Source organism: Brachypodium distachyon, chromosome 5 (assembly GCF_000005505.3).
Source record: "Brachypodium distachyon strain Bd21 chromosome 5, Brachypodium_distachyon_v3.0, whole genome shotgun sequence".
In the NCBI taxonomy this organism is placed as follows: domain Eukaryota; kingdom Viridiplantae; phylum Streptophyta; class Magnoliopsida; order Poales; family Poaceae; genus Brachypodium; species Brachypodium distachyon.
This window is the reverse complement of record NC_016135.3, coordinates 11,579,572-11,601,508: the sequence shown is the minus strand read 5'-3', so window position 1 is coordinate 11,601,508 and position 21,937 is coordinate 11,579,572. Positions and strand designations below refer to the sequence as shown.

The window sequence follows — 21,937 nt, the reverse complement described above, 5'->3', positions numbered from 1 at the left end:
TTACCCATATTTGAGTAGAGGAGAGAGAAATTTTAGTTAGTTACCTAAAAATATAGGTATAGGTAACCATGAGTAAGCTGGTGGAGAGGTTTTTTGGCACCCATTTGGTATAAAATCAGTTTTTAGGTATAGGTAACCAATTTGAGTAAGTTGGTGGAGATGCTCTAAGCAAAGGAGATTCCAAGGAGAATTGAAGGTAGGCTAGATCTAACCGCCAGAGATGAACATCGGGGCAACGGCAGGTTGAACCAGGAACTGCGGCAGCACTATGGGGCAACACCCAAACCTAGTCGAACGAGGGGCGGAGAGTGTACGGGTGGACACTGTGGAGGGGCAGGCCAATGTTTGGTGTCTTGGCCTGGAAGGCCACGAGTAATTAATTGGGATGCTCCAGATTAAACACCTATCTGACCGACCGATTAATCAGCCCCAGCACATAACCCAGATGATCCAAGTTAATCTACACGGCCACCCCCTGAGAAGCAATTAATCGACCGATTAAGCTCTGACTAAACCGATTGTTTCAACGCTAGACAATATAGCAATATAGGTACATATTATTTTTGCTAGCACACGAGAATTCTATTACTAAAATCTTTAAACATATGTTTTTGATTTCCAAAAGAACTACTCTCATGGCCGCAACTGGGAAGCTAACAAGTTCCTCATTTCATGCACAAATGAAATTGTGGGAATGGGGAATCAGGAACTCATCTGGGCTCTGGCAACCTGCTTTACATGGGTATAAACTCACGTCTACGCGAGCATGCGAGTATATTAACCATATTGGAGTATACAATAAAAGCATTGGACACTCTCTTTTCTGTGCATCATATAATGAGCCTTGCATATTGCATTTGCTATGTTCTGCACCGACTTACTCCAATAATGGCCAAGTATCACGCACGAAAGATAGAAATGCCCTAGCAAATGCATGGAATTGTGCAATATACATCATTACAGGAAACAAGTCTAATAACAAAAAGGGGCTATGCAAGCAGTCAGTAAACATTAGTTTTGTTACTAGCAAAAATATATCCCAACTAGCACATGGCATTAATGAGCATGGCATGAAGTATTAGCAATTAAAAACCAATGTAAAAAAGATCATCTGAGAATCAGAACAATAATTTAACAGTACTTACAGTTCAAAAAGATTTATTGTCTCAGGATAATCTGAGAAGTGCCCCAGAAAACCCAAGTTGCCACATCAGTGATTGGCTCACCATAGGCTGATGATAAACCAATCATGGTCATGAAAGCTGAGGTTATCTCCGAGTGTCAGATCCAGCAATAAGATCTACTATCGTGCACTGATTTGATACAACAGCTCAAGCTTGGATCCAGAAGCTTACGCAGCAAACCATCCCGAACTTCAGAGCATAAGCTGTTAAGCAGCAAAGGTCCCTTGCGAATCCCTGTATTGCTTCATCGTGCACAGAAAATCTCATCTTCAAGAGCTGTCGTCATCCTCTTTCTCGAGGTTCGGGGGGTATATCGTGTCAAAGATGACCAGTGTGAAGAGATTTCTCACTTCTGCAGGTGTACCATGAGACAAACTGTGATAATCAATATTTCCATCACGTTTTGGTTCATAACCACACTCCTTTTTTCCATGTTGAACACACTCGATTAATTTCAGAACCTTCAGGTATGCTTGTAGTGGGATAAATACCTAAAACAGAATATGTACCACAAGCATAACCCAGTATCAGTATAGCACATGGCATCATAGTTATCAGTGTCTAGAATAGACAAAATACTAGTAGCAAGGCTGCAGTTAATTTCTACAACTACAAGGGCTACTAATGGTTGCATGTATAAGGAGGTAAAGAACTAAGACATGTTAGTATGCAGTTCATTAGTTCAGGACACCCTATTCATGACTAAGTGATTAGAACGGCTTGACAAGCCAATGTTAACACATTGTGCTCAAAGAGTATTAGTGCTAATACATTGTGCCAAACCAGCGAAACTTTCTTGTGTGCTTGAAATGCAGCTAGATGTGCCACTACTCTGAAAAACATCAACAATGATTGAAGATATTCGGGAAAAAATATCAGGACATTTCAGCTTTGGACCGGTCTTGGGCTTCCCCTTGCTCAGTTGGCTAGGCTGGGGGCCTGGCCAAAAGCCCGTCATTTGAACAGGTCTACTTGAAAGATTACAGAAAATATATAAACTAACATGGAAGGCAGAAATACTTTGTACTTACAAGATCTGAGGATGGTGCTTGAGGGATTTTTGCCATAGCATTTGCAACATAATACTCATCAGTCATTTCAGTTAATGCCCTCCTCATTGAGGTAGCAAGTCCTTGCACTTCAGCTACTAAATGTTTATCACTCCAAACCTGGGGTTCCAAGAGCTCTGAAAAGCCAGCATCATGTCGGCGGTTGATTGATTGTCCAATATCCACTGCCAGTGACAGATCACCTCCGAGGTACATAGCTAGCGCAAAAGTGGCCACCACCAAAGGATCCCGTGGTTGGCGTACCAATGCCTCATGAAATGCTAAAATGCTTATCCTGTTTTAACAATAACCAAGTAAATCCCACAGTAAAATAATAATCAGAGTTCAAAAAGCATGTATACGTTTTGCAAGTTGCAATGGCAGAGGTTTGGAATCTGTATAAAATGTTGCCTTGCATAAAGACGATAAGTTGAATAACTTAACTCTTACCATAAACTGTTATGGCATGGCCTGTTAGGTGCAAGAAAACTATCCAGCTTAGAAAATAGGATCTGCACTCACACAATAACAACTTAAACATTGTAAAAACATCCATAGCATGCCGCCAAAACATAGAATTGCCTTTCAAACAAAAAGAACGCCTCAACCTGAACCTAGCGAAAATTGCAACAAATAGAGCTAAAAGATTAGAAACCAATTAGTGAATTACACGTCTTGTTTTTTATTAGAGGAAATTAACTCACTATTAAAGAAATTGCAATTCCGCGGAATACCATGAAACCACGTGCTCTTTCCAAAATAACACACCAGTCACACTCTGTTGCAACAAAATATTATTGCTGTCCTTTTGCAACCCACTTCCATTATTCACTGTGCTTCGCAACAAAAATAACCCCATGCCATGGGGCATGTGCTACATGTGTGCCACCTGCCCACTAGGCAGTCAGGAGCGAGATTAAGTCCGACAGCTAGGAGAGCTGAGATCTTGGATGTAAGGACAGACATGCATGGCAAAGCATGACAACGAAATAGAGGAGATTCAAAATAAACAGATCTTCGGTGGCTTCAAGAGGGGTGGCCAGGGATGTTAAGAGTTTTGTGTGGCAGAGGCAAGGTTGAAGACGAAGTGTGCTGGACGGCCGGACAAATTTATAATCATTCACACAGTAAGGCCATGTTTGCAGCACAAAAAAAGAATGAGATACTAGCAGTGTAGGACCCAAGCCCCAAATATGTTTCAGTCATCTCTCCCAAAAGTCCAAAACCACTAAGGCTCCGTTTGGCATTGCGGTGGATTATCATAATCCCGTTTTTTTCACCCGCTTTTCACTATTTTCGTGTTTGGCTAACCAACTATTCCCTACTTCCGTGTGTATTTTTCGACAGCAGATTATAAAAAGTTCAGCGCAGCACAGTTCAGCAATGCCCAACTGAGGCTAAACCTTGATCCTTCACCATGGGCAGCATCTTGAGCGCCTGTAATCCATCACAGGAAGCCATCCATGATCTTGACCGTTTGACAGAGTATGATGGTTTAAATCCAACAAAGTTGACTTGGATCAGAGCTCCACACAGAAGTGACGAACTCAGCTCCAAAGACACTACTGTCCCCCCGCAAAAAAAAAGACACTACTGTCTATTCCAATCTTCCTACCGCCATGCACAGTGCAGCAGGTATCACTGACGGGTGTAAGGCGGAGCTCCCCTCTGTTATCCTCCATCGTGAACTGCCAATGCGGGATGAGGATGGGGGTGGGAGAGAGAAAGGAGGAAGTAAATGGTGTAAGTGAAGAGGTGAGGGCAAATGTGACCGTCTTTTAAAACTCCATTAGCCACAGTTCAGAATGGTATTCAGGGAAGAGATGACGTTTGAGTGGTGTATCGGATAATTCCAAAAAACATAGTAGTACAGAGTTGATTTCCTCTAACAATTATGCAAATGAAAATAATGCATGTAAAGTGCATAGCTCAAAACCAAACTTACCAGTAACATGTTAGTCCCCTTATCCTTCCTCTTAAAATGAGTTGAAGAAAAATATGCTGCCTGTATAGTCCAACCAAATCATCAGCTAAAAGCACACAAAATAACCAATATAAATACTCAAATTCTGAGATATGCCTTTGCGCTAACCATGGCATTACCTGAAAAGGCAATAAATGTTCAAGAAGACCAAATCTCCAAAGCAACCTTAAAGAAGCTTCAGCTGAACCATAAGCAAGCATATAGTTAACCTCCATGAGTAATCTTCCCTGCAAGAAAATAAATCATCAAGGGACATGCATCTGTGCTACTTCCAGGCTTTCTTTAATGCAAATGGAAAAGACAAAATATTCACAAAATTGAAGGAACATTGCACATATCAGGATCAAACCTTATCAAGTCTTGCCACAGAGCAGGCAAGAGTTCTCACATAATAAGCTGTTTCTTTGGGAAAGCTAAACCCTAATCGAGCTGCAATTCTGATTGCACGTAGAATACGAGCTGTTAATTACACGATTGCGTATTAATGCCAAAAGATCAGAGAAAGGGCAAAAACATTAAGGAAGAATTCAAGAAAAGACAAATTTAAACTTCAGATACTGACCACAATCCTCATGGAATGAAGTGCCAGCGGGAATAACAGTACGAACCTGGTTAACAGGGAAAATGTTGTCATAACTAATAAAGATTGATGTTGACCAAGATGAAACAACTATACTAGAGTATTAAATAGTACAACAGACCTTAGCTTTCTTAATATCTTCAATGCCCCCCAAGTAGTCATAGATCTTTTCTGAATATGGATTGAACATTAATCTGCACACATTTAACCTCAGACAATTGCAGCAGCTTGCAACATGGAAACCAGTATAATTGTATAAACATCAAGGAGCACCAACCCATTTATAGTGAAGTCCCTCCCTTGGCAGTTTTTCCAGCGAATATAATCATTCTTGCTACAATGTGGGCTCTTTGAAGTGTGTGCTTGATTGCCACTTGACCCTCTAGCGTAAGTATTAAAACTTGACACCTGCCAAGAAGGATGAGAAATGTCCAGTTGGCTGCATATGTTGTGTGAAAGAAAACATATTTCAATGATTGCCAACTCAAAATATCAAGCCAAATCAGGAACAATGTATACGAACCTCAACAATAGAATTATTGTCATGTACATGAACTATGGGAAAACGCCTTCCAACTATTACAGCTGATCCTGTAAAGGTGTCTTTCACCTGCAGGAGTTCAAAATAGTTCCTTTATTGGTAAAGTATCTGTCTTATTTTGCCATCTCAAAAAAAGTGTTGACAATTTCTTCTGCAACATAACTACAAAATATGACAACATACGCAAAAGTAAAGTTCAAAGAAGTATAGTTTTTCTTAGGCACTTCACATATTACGGATAGATGCATCCTTAAAGTATCACTTTATTTCTGCATGTACCAAATATACAGAAAACACATTACCTATGCTTGTTACAGTCAGCCTTTGCAAAATTATTCAAGAAGTATTACAAACACCACATTTCAGTAGAAACATTAGCTCCTAAATATATTCCACATGACTAGCCAATTTCTTTTTTAATAGAATTATTGCACAAAATAGTATGCTCGCCATTTGAGTTATAACCTGCCTAAGATCAGCTGTCGTTATTATGTCAAAATCTTTTGGGATTTTCTTCATTATGAGATCTCGAACACAACCACCAACCAGGTACACATCATATCCTGCACAACACAGAAAAATATCACTAACCCCGAGTGCAATAACTGAAAAGTTCAACTCCAATGGATACTCCACCTGAAAACATAAAATATTCACTTATCATTGTGTTATGGTCTTAGAATAAAAAGGAAAAAAAACACTACTAAATTTTGTGCCTGGCTAAGAGCAGGGAAACACAATGGAACTAAACTTTTTTACAAGATGTAGTAAGCAATAAGAATATTTTGCCAGAAACATTTCTTAACCTATTTAGTACTCCCTCCGTCACATAATTCTTGTCGAAATATTACATGTATCTAGACGCTTTTTAGGAATAGATACATCCATATTTGGGCAAATTTGAGACAAGAATTATGGCACGGAGGGAGTACCATTTACCCTTGAATGGTCACGCAAGCATTTCATGGAAAATAAAGGAATCCTCTATTTTACTAGCATCTACCGGTCCAGCTGTTCTTACACATCAACATGCAAGTACTAAACTAGAATGTTGCCACAAATTAACTGGAAACTCATAGTTGCCTCTAAAGGAATAACCTTTCACCCCAAAAATTTATTTTCGGGCTGGAAAGGAATCAGTCTGAGTGTATGAGAAATATTGAAATATTGACTCGAATTCAGTAGTAGTAACATTGCAGTGTTTCCACGGTAAGCGGACGACAAGACCTAAACCAAGAAGCACCTCTGCTGCGGAGGCGGTGGAGGACGTTCCATGCCTCGTCGGGGATCATGGACTCCTTGAACCCGAACCTCTTCGCGCTCACCTTCTTCCACTCGGGCCCCTCCGTGTCGTCTGCACAAAACCCAGCCCGTTCGGCAGGTAAGCGAACACACGGTGTAGCACCGCCACCGTCAGAACAACAGAGCATCCGCTGAAGAGGGAACGTATAATTACCGGCGGAGGCGGTCGATGGATTGGAGTCGGAGGGCGAGGGAGAAGGGGACGGGGACGGGCCGCGGCGTCGTCGGCGCGGAGTAGCGAGAGCGGCAAGGGGCGAGGGCGTGAGGCGGCTCGGCCGGGAGAGCGCGCCGAGCCCCGAGGTGGCAGCGAAGCGAAGCTCCGGCGAGCGCAGCGCCATTCCGGTAAGGAGGGGGCAGCGGCGGCGGCGGCGGCTCACGCGAGCGAGCGCGCGAGGGGGATGAGATAGGCAAACCAAGAACGCGAATATGCGACGCCATACGATACGACACGCCTCTCCTGTGCTGCTGCGCAGGGGCCCAGGCCTTCCAAATGGGCCTAGCCTCAGCCCATTCACTTTTTCCACGTCGCTCGACCAATTTCTATGCTTAAGGCTAGCAAAGGCTTGAAATGGGAAAAAAATCAAACCATAGATTAATGCAAATTAAACCATCTCATTCTAACATGAAAGCTCGTCATTTAAAAATTTTCAAGATCATGAATTTGCTATTAGTAATTCAAGATTCAATTCTAAAGCAACCCAAATTACCAGGCGATAAGTAACAATAAAGAAAATGAATCCGATTTCCCTATGCTAAGCACGCTTAAGACAGGTGCTACTATGGAAAAATTAAATAAATGGATCAAAAGATAATCCAAAATCCTCGTCATATTATCGAAAGACAAGTCGGCATAAGATGGCTCGAACGACAAGTCAATGTAAGGACCAACAAAATAGGCCGTGAGACTTGTAGCTGACGTGAATAAACCTATTTTGACTATAGTTTTAGAAAATTTAACATGTAACAAACGGGCTGCACCAGTGACCGGCTCATTACGTAGTAGTGTTTCTGTGTCAAAGCACATATCTGCAGTCTGATCATGCTGTGCAACTTTTCAATAGGCCCATGCATGTGTCCACCTTAGAGACTTGTCATTGTAATGAATTGCTTTAGATCACATTGTGAGGCTCATTTTGAGAAGAACATGGAAAAATTGTGCTGCGATCACTAGGATATATTATGACAGCACAGTAGCGTCCTAAAGCAAAGCAACAGACGCAGACGTAGAACTGAATGATGAAAGATGGTGAGATATTCCTTTCTTTTCCAACAAAAGGTGTTCTCGGTTTAGAGGCTCTCTTAGAATCATAAGACTTTTCCTCTATCACTCACTCAGTTCAGTGGCTTTCAGTATGCGAAAAACATGCATGATTTGGTGTCGTTTTAGCTCCCTAGTGGCATGTTGCATATAGCTTCTCTTCAAGAGTATGCCAGAATGGCTGTTGATCTGTCAATGTCCTGACATACATCGTTACACACATATGCCATCAAGGTTGATGGCCTTGCCATCTCCTGTTTCCCGACACCTGTTCACAGCTCTGCCATGGGTTTACCACAAATTGAAATATCTCTGTCCATTTTTATTTTTTTTGCAGGGACCATGTATAAGTTATTACACAATATTCTGGGAGGAAAAGACATCTCGTTGTCATCTGATCTGTTTCTTTCCAGATAGTTCTTACTTAGCCGATTCTGTTCTAGTTATTCAAGCAATGTGAATTGTGAACTTCACTACTCACTAGTGCGTGCTGCACTGTAAATGGAAATGCTTTTACACCAAGTACTTTTGGTTCTCTAGACTTAAAGCAAGTACATGATCATAAATTGCACACATGCTGCTTACACAGATATGGTCTCTGGGGGTCTTTGACCGTTGCATGGATTCCAAGCAAGCTGCAGCCTGCAGTGTACTGCTGAATCATCATCTTCATCAATATAGCACTCGTACATGATTTGACAAGCCATCCTTTTTGCATCACCTATAATCAGAAGCTTGTAGGCACGTATATTGTCTTTAACTTCTAATTAATTTTTGTTAAGCTTTGATGAATGCAGCAATTAAGCATGAGCATCCACTTGCAGTTCGTACAGAAGATGCGGTGGGTGGAACAGTCTCGTATCTTAGCTAGCTTTGTTTCTTCTCCGTGTTTTCCGTGATTCCATCTTAAATCAATGCGAGTCCTATTTAGTTGCAACATGGGAGCTCATTCCATCTTAAATCAATGCCTCGTGATAATCAATCTGAACTACTACTATTACTCGCTGCCGGGTGCACATCAGTGGGCACATTTATCATGTGTGTGATTTGCAGTGTGCAAAGAACCTTCTATCATGCAGTGCTCTACCTGATCATTCTGGTGTCTCTGGAATACTACAATCTACCTGAACTGAAGAACACAACTGGAAATAAAATGGACCAATCTGATGATGTCAAGCTTACCTTGGCTGATGTACTGAAACATACTACCGAGGCCATGTGGAGCATGAAGATGCAGGTACACTTCGTTTTCCCTTGATAACGTTATTCTGAGAGCCGCCTCGGTTTTGCTACTGAGTAGTGAGTACTGACGCCACGTTTCTTTCCTTGTTTCTCTGCGTTGTGAGCGAGCAATCAAAGAGAAGAGAGGGCACCAAAACCAACAACTACAAACCTTGTTGCTTGTTATCATTATCCCAATTGAATTGCCAACCAGGTCTATGGTTCAGGTTCAGAAATGTGGTTGTTAAGGTGGCCTTGTCAACTGTCAAGAGCGCACGCGCAAGCCAGCTAATCCCGGTTTTTAAGCCATCTTGCTGAGTTTTAACTTACGTACTCCGTAGTACTATACATTGCCTTAATGCTGCTTGCTGGGAAGCTCAGCAGCTTGTCTTAATCGTGTTTATTCTGTTTTTAATAGCGTTTATCCTGCGCCGATCAACTTGTCTTTCTCAGCAGCAGTGTGCGTTGCAATGCCTGGTACGTGTATCTCTGTCTGTCTGTCTGTGCTTTGGAGTTTCTTGACCTCACCTCATCGTCTCAGCAGGAGCATCATACTGGCGATGGCGACCCTGTACTGGTTGGTTCCTGACTGACTGTGAAGGGTATTCGGTGACACATTGACGTCTCATGTGGTGTAGCTTTCCATCTGGTTATACTACCTCAATTCTTGATTAGCACTCGCTCTAATTTATTTGTACTACTTGCTGTATTATCCTGCTCCGACTCTAAAAAGAGCCGGTGCTCTGTCTTGGCTTTTGTTCCATCATAGTGGTGCGTGAATGTTTCTGAATTTGATTATGCAGACTCATTTCACCTTGTCCTTGAGAGCTTGATGGGATATGGATGTTTATGTCAGTGTTTGTATTGCATAGTTGCATTATGTGAAATGAAATCTTTGGTGTTCTCTGCAACAGATATCTGATGTATTATTTTCATCAGAGACAGAAATTGCTGGGTAAAGTTAGAAGGGTAGAGCAACTGACAAATCTCTGAACTGAAAGATGCTACAAATTGTGTAGACCAACTGAATTTCTGTGGCACAAACCACTGAAACAAAAATAAGAGCTTCAAGGGACAAGTCATGAACAAATAAAATGCTCAGTGAGATGTCAAGTTTGTTCTCTGAAGGTCTTTAGTAAGGGGAACATGGCCTTCTTCCAACACAAAGAAAAGAAGCAGGCACCAGAGAACAAAATGTGACAGCTGGAATCTGAAATTAGTAAATCAGGTGAAGTGAGGGCCAAAATGACTTGGAAGTGCACTCTTCAGTGAAACCCCTTCCTCTCACAGTTTTGATTTGATCTAATCCTGTCAGGCAGCTTCCAAGCTGCTTTCTCTCATAATTCACTGGAGAAAACAAGCCTGTATATAAAAGGGGTGGCCAAGGAACAGCCTCCAGTGTGCCGATGAATTACCTCGCCGTTTGTCAAGTGAAAAAAACTCCATTCCACAACCTTCTCTTTTGTGGTTCATGAATAGATCAGCAGCAGCGCGATCCCAGGCGGTCAGGAATTGTCATCCGTCATGCCGCCTGTTGTCGGTACAGTCACAGCCGTACCGGCAAATGGTTAAAAGAGGGGGTAGAATCTACATTTTGTGAGTGACATCAGAAGGGAGGGGGTTGTCTACTACGTTCTTCTGCCATACTGCAAAACCATAATGTGGTTAGCGGTCGACATGTCTGGTGCAACCAGTGGCGACACGGCATCCCTCTGGCACCAGATGCTGTCACGGAGATGCTGCAGGGTCATGAACGGGAGGAGCGGGCGCCCTCGGCATGTAATCTCCACCTGCAGAATATAAACATTTTGCTCAATTCAGTTTCAGTGTTGAAAGTGAAAACCTACACTTCTTCAGAGAGAAACCAACATGATGTACATATGACTTCACACTGATGCACTGAAGCTACTGAATCGCGACCAAATCAACAAACAAGACTCAAGTGGGTTACAAGTCAAGCAAAAAAAAAGTTTAGCAGGACATCAATTACTGTTGCTTTTTTTAAGGTAAGGCATCAATTACTGTGAGGTGAGAGGATGGATGGAAGCATTGCATTGCATTGCTTCTGGTGAGAGGAACATAGTGATGTGATGGGACTTTTTCTTTGTGCAACCACACAAACATACATTGCAATTCCATTCCATGACTGCCTGCTCTATTTTGTATTGTACTTTCCTATTTTCGGAAAGTACAATACAAAAGAGAGCAGGCAGGTCCAAGTTATGCATGCCTGATGCTGATGTCTGATTCCCCTGTTAGTTTCTGATGATGGCATTTCATTACCTTCTCCTCCACAGCCACATGTGAGATGCCAACCCCAACCAACCAAAGCTAAACTATACTAAACGTGCTTGCAATTGCAATGGCAAGCACAGATCTGAGATGCCAAACTACATTAACTCTTGCCTACTCTAATTTATTACTTGTCCTGTCCATGGATGAATGCACTTGCTTTAACTAATCAAAACCTCGGGATCAAGTCAACGGGTGAAGTCCTAAAAATGAGTGTCCATCCATGCTAAAACAAAAAACTTACTGAACCTAATCTACCAAAGGATGCTGATTAATCTAATGGTTCTTCTTCCTTCCCAAAACTGACCAACAAGAGCGTGCAAGCACTCCAGCTTCTCTGACCGTGCTGCTCTACCAAACATGCCATTTCCATGGCATGACAAGGACATGCGGCCCTACTCCTGATTATGATTTATAGATGATATTGCACCACCGACATTGCCGACAATGACAGCAGATCGTGATACAGAGCCTAAAATGGACCTCGCGATTCATACTCTCTAAAATATTGAAAGCGAACTGATTAATAAGCGTGAATCGATCTGATAATTGGTCCCAAGGATAATGGCAGGTTTATGGCAGTATGCAGTACAGCACCTAGAGTAGATGCATGAAGGATGAATGGGGCTCCTCTGTGGTCACATATTTGCAAGTTGAAGCACCTTAACCTTTCAGCCTCCGTCCCCATACAATGCATCCATGTAGTAACCAACGCCAGCTCAAGTGAAAATGGTTATCTGGCCTGACACACTGTTTTTATGTTTCCATGTCGGTGTCAATAAATCAGAGTTTTTACTTCTGGGAAAAAAAATGATCTCCCTCATGAGGTAATCTTAACTATAATCCTTGTAAATTCAGTTCACTACACTTCAATTCCATGTTTTTTTCCAATTCGAATGATTTTGAAAAATTTCAGGAAAACATCCTTCACACAATGTACAGTGCAAGTACTTGCTTGTACGTCTCCTTGCATGAGTCAAGAAGTACACATATCAAAACCACCATCAATATCAACGTATTTTTGTTGTACATACATATCCTTTATCATTATATCAGTGGTCCTAGAAATATATATGAGAAATACGGCATACCTACTACCTACCTCCAGACAATCACGTATGGATCAGTGACCTCACCGAGAGGCTTATTTTCATTGGTCAAGATGTTATAAACATGGTACTATTTCAGGTTTATAAGGTCTACGCATATTTCCAGATTATCAATTTGATGATCTAAATATGTATTGTATTGCACAAAAACTATACCATTAAATTCGTATTCGAAAGAAATTTTTATGATTTATTTATTTTGTCATGTAATTATGTTTCTTTAGTCAAATTGGTGATTTAGGAAAACGTGTGGGCCTTATAAACCCAGACAGAGGGAGTATCTCCTAACATCTTGTATGTGTGACTCAAAGCATCTAATTGGATTAAACGTAAATTAAATCTGCACTAGCTAGTTGTTCTCATACTGATTGGGTAAAAAGTTGAATAGTCATAAATGTAACTCAAGATCGTGCAAATTAAGGTTAGCAAAGAATGGAACTGAATAGAATCTTGATCTCTACACTTCCAATGTGGTACGGTTTTTTCACACACCAAGCTTTGCGCAATGAACTAATTCATAAATGAAGATAACCCAACCTGAGGAGTACCATCTATACGTGTTCAGTAGTGTTCAGAAGTCAATGTTCAGTCTCAAATCAGTTTCCAGATAGAAATCACAACTACAAATCAATAATAGTAAGTCTAGTTATTTTTTTAATTACACCATACTACTACAATCAAGCAAAACAGGATATGTAAGGCAGAAAATATCAACTTAATTAAGAAGTTTGGTTTCCACCGGAACTAAGGAAGTTCACTGATTTTTCGGCTGAAGCCTAACTATCTTAGCTATCCTAGCCATCAGAGTTTTTCAGTTGTAGAATGAGTACTTATTTTAGACAGGGAAAGTTATGTAAAAAGGTTACCATAGTTACTATGTAATACTGTGAGGTCAGCATGTCTGCACGTGGCCGGCCCAATATGATGTTTCGAAGTGCAAAACCCTCTTATTTAACTACGAAGTAATTCATTTTCGTAGTGAACCTGCTCTTGTTTTAGAAAACTATAATTTACACAAGTCCCCAAAGATACGCACGGAGATATGAGATCAAATTTAGCTAAAGTCAATTCGATTGTCCTAACCATCAAAAATTTCCATCAGGTCCAAACTGGCTATAAGACAATAGGCATAACAATAATAAGCCCTAGTGCTAGGTCTAACATGATCATGTGAGCGTGCATTTTTCTGCCTGGAATGTAACTACCAATCACACAAAGCCAAGTTAGACAGAGGGTTACTAATAATATATAAAAGCCTAATCATGTACCACCACACTAACAACAAAACTACAAAAAGAAAGGAACACCTATTAATTAGATATACTGATTAGCAAATTATATACCAAGCGCGAATCTTTAGCCGCATCTATCGTGCGTATATGACGTTATTAGACGTGCCCAACACTTTGGCAGTAAGCAGAATTATTTAAAGACCCCATAGATCACTATAAATATTGCAAACCTTAAGGCCATGTTCACCATTATAAGCCAATCCATGATAGCTAGCTATCATATCATGCGCGCCAATTGTATGTACGATCATGCATGCATTAATTCATGGATCGGTCCTTAGTCCTTACAGCAATCGTCCACTAAATTAATGCAGTCAAAAACTATTATGTGTGCGTATCAAATTTGATTCCTTTGGATTATTGGTGTAATTTCGTACAGAAGTTTTCTATACTATATAAAATCTGATTGCATAGCTAGGCAGCTAGCTAGTGTTAATGTATAAAATCTTCTTATCCTATGCATCCAAACTATAAGAAAAAGGAACGATCACTAGTGCTGTTTAGGTGGTTGTACTAGTTGTAACAGCAGCATGTTATCACTAATTTGCAAGCCAAATTTGGCATCGACAATATAAGCATCATTTAAATAAACGGTTTTGCTATTTTTTAGGTGACTGAGAAATAACTATTTCTTAGTCGATGATCACAACCTTTTGATTCGATCATTGAGATTCGTGTAAAATTTATGTCAAATAGACACCCCCTTAAATAAAATTCCACGGTCTACAAAGTATAGCTGGCCACACTGATTTGGGGTTGCCATCCTGTGACCCATGATGCACATATATGCGCATGGGTGCGCGGCCGGCAAAACGTCCAACGTCCCTTAATTTGCCCCCGAAGAAGCACACCTAGCTACATCAATGTGACCCACGAGCTACCGCTGCTAAGTACTAATGGTAGTCGTCTACTACTGCCACTACTACTAGTCTAATCACGAGTCACTAGCTGGTACGATAATTTCCTATATTTATGTTCATATACATATAAGAGTACTTACTTAGGGTCAGCCGATCAGGGAAATAATACTTATGATCATGAGAGGAGAGGGGACCGAGTAATACAGGATTTTGCACATATTGCAGAGAAATTGATTGATGGACTTAAATTGGTCGACTGATGTGCTAGGTCCCAACCAACTAATGACTTACACACATAGGAGGAGAGCTTATATATACAGATCAATTCATGTTTTGGTTGCTGGCTAGCTTGGTGGCATGCATGCATGAACATGATGCATATATATTTGCATGTCATTATGCATATACTGCATAATAAACACTTAGCCCTGGCTAGGGAATATTTTCTAGCTAGCCATGGCCACAAACAAGTACCCTTCAACTAACGCTCCAGCCTTTAGTTTCTCCGTAATTTAATCATCGTGGGGGCTTGTACGTACTTGATTACTGGTTAAGTACGGGTGCAGTTTTAGCTGCTAATAGTTGGAGGGACGAGGCGTGCATGCAATTAATGCTGCACATCATAGTGATTCAGGTGTGCTTAAATTATTAGTAGATCTTGTTCTGGTTGGTACGTTTCTCAGCTAAACCCCTCTCTTAATTCCAATTGGCAAATTGGTAGGTGCACCAACGAAAGTGCTCAGTTAATTACTTATCCTGAAAATAAATAAATAAACTAAATCACTGCAACTTGCCGCCCTTCTAGCTAGCTAGGTAACCACTCTTTCTACAAAAAAACAAGGAGTACAGCATATATGCACATGGTCCCCCAGTCCATATATAGCGCTATATTGGGAGATCGATTACTGGAGGTGAATTAAAGCTAGAAATATATTTTCAGTGCCCTAATTAAATTAACTACAGTTAATTCTCCACGGCTCCTTGTGTGAAGTGCAGTGCTTCCCTCTTAATCCATAGCTAGAAACTAAGCACGATACGTCCGATCCAAGGCATGCATGCATGCGAGGGAATTGCAGACCAGTCCTAGTAGTAGTTAGTGGTCCATTTGGCTTTTGTGCTTCCGTCTATTCCCTTTCATTGAGATGCCTCACCCTTCACCAACTTGGCATTATTCTCTCTCGCTCTCTCTATACTATGCACACATTTTTGCATGGCCCCCGCCCCCATGCACATTTTTTTTTTAATTTCTCAAGATCTTCTGGAAACCAATCATATGGGCATAAAAACTAGTGATGTACGTGGTGGATCCATTTCATTGGCTAGCAAGGTGGGTCCACATGCATGCATGTGTAGTGAAACTATTCCACACACAAAGTGCACCCCACTTAAGGTTCTACGATTTGTCATCTAACCACACAACCAAAAGCTAGATAACTAAGCTATCTGACCTTCCCTTACTCTTAGGCTTTGTCGATCTGATAGGAATCTATGGAACTTGTAGCTGCTGGTGGTTCCACAGGGTGCATGCACGCTTAAGTGAGGTAAGCTCAACGATAGCATGACGGTAGTATATTACTATATAGATCATTAATTGAACTGATGAAGCAACGAGGCTTCATCGATGCATGTACATGCCAAAATTGTCGGTTGATATCTGTAAAAGTTGCTAACGTTGCACATGCAGACTGGCAAATTTGACAACATACAAATAGGAGAAATTAAACACAAATATATGGTCACCAGGTTAATATAATGACTTGACAACTATATAATCTACACGAGACACAATATAGGTGCATTGGATTTGATCTTTACAAAAAAAATCATCTTAAAATCATTTTGAAACGAAGGCTAGATGCGTGCCATATTAAGTGAATGACTAAGATAGCAATTGAGGAAAAGAGCATCAAACTACTAGAGACAAAGAAGAAAGTACAATTTATATATATGCATATATAAAGTGGAAGAGCCGTTTGGTGCATGCATGATGTGTTAGTATATTAAGTCATCCATGAACAGATGGAATCTTTTGATTAGCTAGCTAAGAACCACTAAGCTCTGATTAATACTACTACATATTATCCTAATCAAAGCATGGCTACATTCCATATTCTGCGTAGATTGTTAAATCAAACACGCATCCCTAGTCATGAGGAACTTTCACTACTAAAGACTGGCACACGTTTCAACCTAGTAAAATCATCACCGTCTCTTTCTAGAGAAGAACCTCCTTAATTATTGAAGTTCAGATATATAAAAGTAAAATTGGCTGGTAGAGACAAAGTTGACCCTCGAAATATTTATTTGCATGGCATCTTTTGCAAGAGATAATAAGACGAAGAGTGAATTTGTTATGCATGCCGACGGTTAAGCGAGGCCATTCAGGAGCAGATGATAATTATGCAAACAATAAGCATATTTCCTACATCAAGTTGCATGTATGTTCTGATTAAGCATATCAATCGTACTACTACATCGTGCGTGCATGCATGCTGATAGATAGCTAACAATAGTGATGATATATAGGTTATAGATGATTGAATGGCTTCATACGCCCTTTAATATTGCGAACTGCGAAGAGATAATACTTTAACCTTTTGCTAAGAACATTTTTTTTTCAATATCCTTGGGTGTATTTTCTGGATCTAATTTGTTTTTCAAAGCTTTCTGTATTTAAAATTCAGGAATTTTCGTTAGAGGCTAGTAGAAGAATACTGGCTACTTAGGGATTGCATTTCTACAATATATATATACTCGATCAATATTGTAATTAACCCCTTAAAATGATGCATTAGCCGAAGATATTTCAAAGCAAGTGAACTTTTTTGATAATGTTTATGTGCAAGATTGTACAATTAGTAACATCGATTACATGTGGAGGGTATAAAAATGTATAGGTTGCCGTTCGGCATTCCTTTATATAAGAACACGAAAATTGAGCCAATCCAAATCAAGCAGTAGTTTGCCTTATCTTGTTGTTATCTACTGGTCTCTGTCTTAATTAATACATGCTTGTATGGAGTACAGTACCACTGAGCTCCTAAATCAGAGACGAGGATTTGATAAATTTTGGAATTATTATATATTATACTCCATTTGATCTTTAAAAAAAATCTCTATTTGATACTCCCTACGATCCATAATAAGTGTCGCTGATTTAGTGCAAAGTTGAACTAAATCGACGACACTTGTTATGGATCGGATGGGATATGTATGTTCATTCCTACGTTCTCTGCTGAGCTCTTTGTTAAATGGAAAATTCTGGCCGGTGGTGACTGTTGACTTGTTGAGTGCATATACAACCCCAAGCAGAGATTTGACCTTCTACACAAATGCAAAGTCACACACTACAACAAATACGTACTATTTGGCACTAAGAAGGGCATGTGGTTTTGGTTAGCTAGTCAATTTCTAGAAATATAAGTGCACGATAAATTAACTACATAAATACGTGAATTTTCACAGAACTGAGTCAATTTTGTAGCCATATAATAATACATGATTTATAGAGTTGAAGAGTAGGATCCTGATGCGTTCAAGACTTGTATATATATATTCAGTATATGTCATTGTTCCTTTTTCTTTGAAGACTTTCAAAACCGGAAAATTAAAAAAAAAACGCATGCAGTGCTTTGTACCGTCGACATTTAAATACATAGATCTATGGGCGTCACTAAGTTGTTGCATATATTCAGTATATGCATTAATTAGTCACGTCAAAAGTTAGCCCATCTTTCCTTTCATCATTGGCCGGGGTACGGCATACATATAAGATTGGCCAGATAGTACGTAGTAGCGCTCTTTGAGATTCATCACAGAAACAGCAAGCAGGCACGGACGCACGGTAGTAGTATAGCTCGCTAGTCGCTAGGAAAGTATAAAAGGTCCATTAATTTGTGAACATAATTAACATAAAGAAATGTGGATAAGAAAAACGACTTTTTAGCTAGAGTATACTTATTATGGATTTTTTCTATATGCGTGTACGTACTCCTGAACAAAAAGAAGCCTATTGTATCATTGCAGTTACTGAGAACATTTTGCAGGCTTGATAGCCAGGCCTATCGAGTGCAAAAGTAAGCAAGATCTCCAGGTCATAATGAAAAGGATCCATCCCTGTACGTGATGGAGCAAAACATGGTGTGTGTTTGTGTTTGTGTTGGTGCGTGTACGTTGTTCGTGTACACGTACACATACACACACTATATATCCTTCTCTCTCTTTCTCACACACAGACACTCGAAAGCCCTACTTGATGCTTCCATATGGTGAGGATGGTGCATAGCTTTCAGTGATGCATGGTAGGTGAAGGAGCATTTTTTTTTTTTGCTCTTCTTCTCTTCTAGCTAGCTAGGGCACCATCTACACATCTCTCACAAATCACAATGCTAGTAGCTAAGCTTTACACAAACACAACCCCACACAAACACTGAAACACAGGCAGCAGATGTAGAGGAGGGCACACACTAGTAGCTCTTTGAGTCTTGACTACATGTATGTACATATATGCCTACTCCTGTGTCCTAGATGTGAGCATAGCCCTGCAGCCTCTGGTGCATGCATGCTAGTACTAGCCATTTGAGGCATTGCAGTGGGGATAAAAGGGCTCAGGCAATGATGAGCTCCTTGGCCATTTCCTGGCCCCTACGGTGCATAGGAAAAGAAAGAACAGAAAGGCGTGTGAGCGCTAAGCTCTACTACTAGTAGCTAGCCGAGCCGAGGCTCCGTAAGCTAAGCTATAAATAATAGCTTCTGTGTGTTTGCATGCACCCAGAGGGCAAGAAGAAGAAACAAGTAAAGTCCAATCGATCCAACACAACACTGGCCAGTGATAACTAACCATCTTACTAACAACATCTCACTACTTTCTCTCTTGTTCCCTCTCTCTCTAGGATGGATAGATGGATGGAGGAGTTCTTGTCGAGTGGTGAGGGGATGATGTGCCATCCAAGACGCACACCCCTCACCTACAATAGGAACACCCCCCCCCTTAGTGCCATGCTTAATTAGCATTTTATTAATAATGCTAGCAGGAGAGCAGGCATATGTATAATGTTTTTATTTTCTCTAGTCCCACATCCCCGTATGGTACAAGTCGTCCCTTTTCTAGCTGTAATGTTCTTTTCATCAGCGATGTTGGAAAAAGCAAGGGGGGAAACATGCACCTTGGGACTAAAAAAAATCGAGCATAACACAAAAGGCCGGGGAGGGGGGGATAAAACGCAAATGCTTCAAGAACGGATATTGGAATTGTAGATGTTGAGTATAAATACCTCTGATTCGTCTTCCAATCCAAGCTTGTTAACTAAGTACTTGATCAACAATCTAATTGGCATCCTCCCATCCCTGAAAAGTATCGAAAAGTATGAAGAAAAAAGCTTGTTAAACCCTCATATTTTCATACTGTAATTTAGAAGGAAAAAAAAGAACAGGGAGTTCACAGAATGCAAATGCAAGATATGACAGCAACGAATTCAGATTGTAAAGAAAGAGGAGAGACGGCAGTAGAATTACTTGATCCGTAAGTAGCTTCTTGGAATCTGAGGCAAGAACGGCTCCCTCCCTCTGCATAAATCAATGTGGCAATAACAGAAAGTCAAGTAAACACCGAACAAATAAGCTTATTTCTGGCGAGAAAGAAGAATCGAAGCAATAAGTCTAAGAAGATGCAGATGAAGAGTCTGCATTTTGAACACATGAAATGCTCGCGTGAGCTACAAATTAAAGAGGCTAGCTAAAATGCAGCAAGAGTATATACACTCACTGGTGGGGCGCGGCCTGGAGGACGAACCAGACGCCGGCGGGCACCGGCGGAGGCAGCACGACCCTGATCGTGTCGAAGCCGGAGGCGCTCGCCGTGGAGCCGGGCGCGTAGAACGCGCGTTGCGCTTGCGCCTGATGAGCAAACGGGAGAAGAAACGGCTGCTGCTGGTGCTGCTGCGCGGGGCTCCACGGCGGCATCTGCCATGGCGGGCCGGCGCGCGGCCCACCGTCGGGTATTTGCATCGACGCCTGCGGAATGCCGGGCCGCGGAAAGGCCCCCGGCGGCATGGGCATGTCCAAGGCCGGGAGCACGAGCATCTCCTGGCGCGGCCCGCGGTCCGCCGCGGCGAAGAGGTCGGCTTCTGTTCCGGAAGCAGAAGCAGCAGCGCTAGGGCCGAGGCCGAGACGGAGCCAATCCCCGCCGCCGCCGCCGCCGCCGCCGTTGCTGCTGCTGTTTCCTCCGCTGCTGCTCCCGCTGGTGCCCGCGGGCTGCGGCGGCGGCAACACAGCTGGCTGCTCGTCCTCTTCCTCCTGGGGAGGAACCTGGTGCTGCTGCGGCTTTGGGCTTTCCTGGTTTATGGGCTCCTGGGCCATGTGGTGCGGCTGCGCCGTCACAGCGTCCACGCCGCGGGCGACGAAGGGCGGCGTGCCATGCTCGTCCCGGAGCAGCTGCAGGTTCCGAGCCGGGACCATCCGGGCCGCCGCCGGTTCATGCCATCAGCCCGGCCGGCCCGGCCCGGCCCAGCGCTCGCACGCCAACCCTCCTATGCAACAATCCCTCCGAACAAGAGATCGATCGAGACGCGTCACGTGCGTAGCTCAGCCACAGGAGATCGATCAGAGGAAGAGGACGACCAAGACCAAGAAGAAGATAGCCAGATAGAGTGTATTAGGTGGGCACGCGAGGAGAAGTAGCTAGAGTGAGGAGCAGTAGCAGCATGGCACGGAGGCACCAAAAGACGGAGAGAGAGAGAGACCTCGGTTAGCAGATCAAATAGTTCGCGAGGGGCGGCAGAGAGAGAGAGAGGGAGCGCTCTGCCCCTGCTCTCCTCTCTCTGGCTTTCTTTTTAACTTTTGGGTCCTCGCGGCTCGCAGGGACAAAAAGAACAGAAGCTGCAGGCAGATATTTAAGCGCGGGTGGTCTAGCGCGAATAGCCCCGCCGTGCAGGGGCTTCCTTGGAAGAAAGAGCAGTCGCGAGTCACGGGCCCCACGCGGCAGCTTGTGTAGCATGATTTACCTTTACCCTACGGTGGGGTCGTCCTTGCGGTAAAAAAATGTTTGTTTTCCTTAGCCCTCCTTGTGTTGCGTGACGTGGCGGCACATGTGCTTCCGTGGGGGTTTCTGCGCGGTTGGGCTGGTCAACCGGGCTTTGCATGCCGAGAATCACCGACACGGCGGCACGTCCGATTTGCCAAACCAAATGACACGAAAAGAAAATAATGCAAAAGGTACGAGCTTCAGTATGACATAGGAAGCCCACAATTGCTCGAATCTTGCTCCC

The 21,937-nt window shown here is 42.1% G+C and overlaps 3 protein-coding genes across 3 annotated transcripts; 1 reads left to right on the top strand and 2 right to left on the bottom strand.

Moving 5' to 3' along the window:
- Positions 1-973: 973 nt before the first annotated feature.
- On the bottom strand, positions 974-7,051 carry LOC100821667. The gene is made up of 13 exons (XM_010241538.3): positions 6,795-7,051; positions 6,582-6,692; positions 5,804-5,901; positions 5,321-5,407; positions 5,075-5,205; positions 4,919-4,991; positions 4,780-4,825; positions 4,567-4,676; positions 4,337-4,444; positions 4,179-4,238; positions 2,684-2,745; positions 2,216-2,528; positions 974-1,675 (listed from the first exon to the last, which is right to left on the bottom strand). The coding sequence occupies exons 1-13, from the start codon at positions 6,976-6,978 to the stop codon at positions 1,454-1,456; spliced, it is 1,605 nt and encodes a 534-aa protein (XP_010239840.1). The 5' UTR covers positions 6,979-7,051; the 3' UTR covers positions 974-1,453.
- A 1,664-nt stretch (positions 7,052-8,715) lies between these two features.
- LOC112269512 lies at positions 8,716-9,979 on the top strand. The gene is made up of 3 exons (XM_024456365.1): positions 8,716-9,135; positions 9,538-9,596; positions 9,664-9,979. Exons 1-3 carry the CDS (start codon positions 8,863-8,865, stop codon positions 9,710-9,712), a joined length of 381 nt encoding a protein of 126 aa, XP_024312133.1. The 5' UTR covers positions 8,716-8,862; the 3' UTR covers positions 9,713-9,979.
- A 188-nt stretch (positions 9,980-10,167) lies between these two features.
- LOC100821362 (protein LAX PANICLE 2) lies at positions 10,168-21,518 on the bottom strand. Its single transcript, XM_003579602.4, has 4 exons — positions 20,437-21,518; positions 20,187-20,237; positions 19,946-20,018; positions 10,168-10,909 (listed from the first exon to the last, which is right to left on the bottom strand). Exons 1-4 carry the CDS (start codon positions 21,126-21,128, stop codon positions 10,748-10,750), a joined length of 978 nt encoding a protein of 325 aa, XP_003579650.1. The 5' UTR covers positions 21,129-21,518; the 3' UTR covers positions 10,168-10,747.
- Positions 21,519-21,937: the final 419 nt, after the last annotated feature.

Coding starts and splice junctions, on each gene's coding strand:
- LOC100821667 (XM_010241538.3), bottom strand. CDS start 6,978: ATGGCGCTGCGCTCGCCGGAGCTTCGCTTCGCTGCCACCTCGGGGCTC. Junction 5,408..5,803: donor CGACAGCTGATCTTAGGCAG/GTTATAACTCAA, acceptor GAACTCCTGCAG/GTGAAAGACACCTTTACAGG. Junction 4,445..4,566: donor CTGTGGCAAGACTTGATAAG/GTTTGATCCTGA, acceptor ATTTTCTTGCAG/GGAAGATTACTCATGGAGGT.
- LOC112269512 (XM_024456365.1), top strand. CDS start 8,863: ATGCCTCGTGATAATCAATCTGAACTACTACTATTACTCGCTGCCGGG. Junction 9,136..9,537: donor TGTGGAGCATGAAGATGCAG/GTACACTTCGTT, acceptor TGTTTTTAATAG/CGTTTATCCTGCGCCGATCA. Junction 9,597..9,663: donor AGTGTGCGTTGCAATGCCTG/GTACGTGTATCT, acceptor TCGTCTCAGCAG/GAGCATCATACTGGCGATGG.
- LOC100821362 (XM_003579602.4), bottom strand. CDS start 21,128: ATGGTCCCGGCTCGGAACCTGCAGCTGCTCCGGGACGAGCATGGCACG. Junction 20,238..20,436: donor CTCCAGGCCGCGCCCCACCA/GTGAGTGTATAT, acceptor TGATTTATGCAG/AGGGAGGGAGCCGTTCTTGC. Junction 10,910..19,945: donor GATTGGAAGACGAATCAGAG/GTATTTATACTC, acceptor TATATTCTGCAG/GTGGAGATTACATGCCGAGG.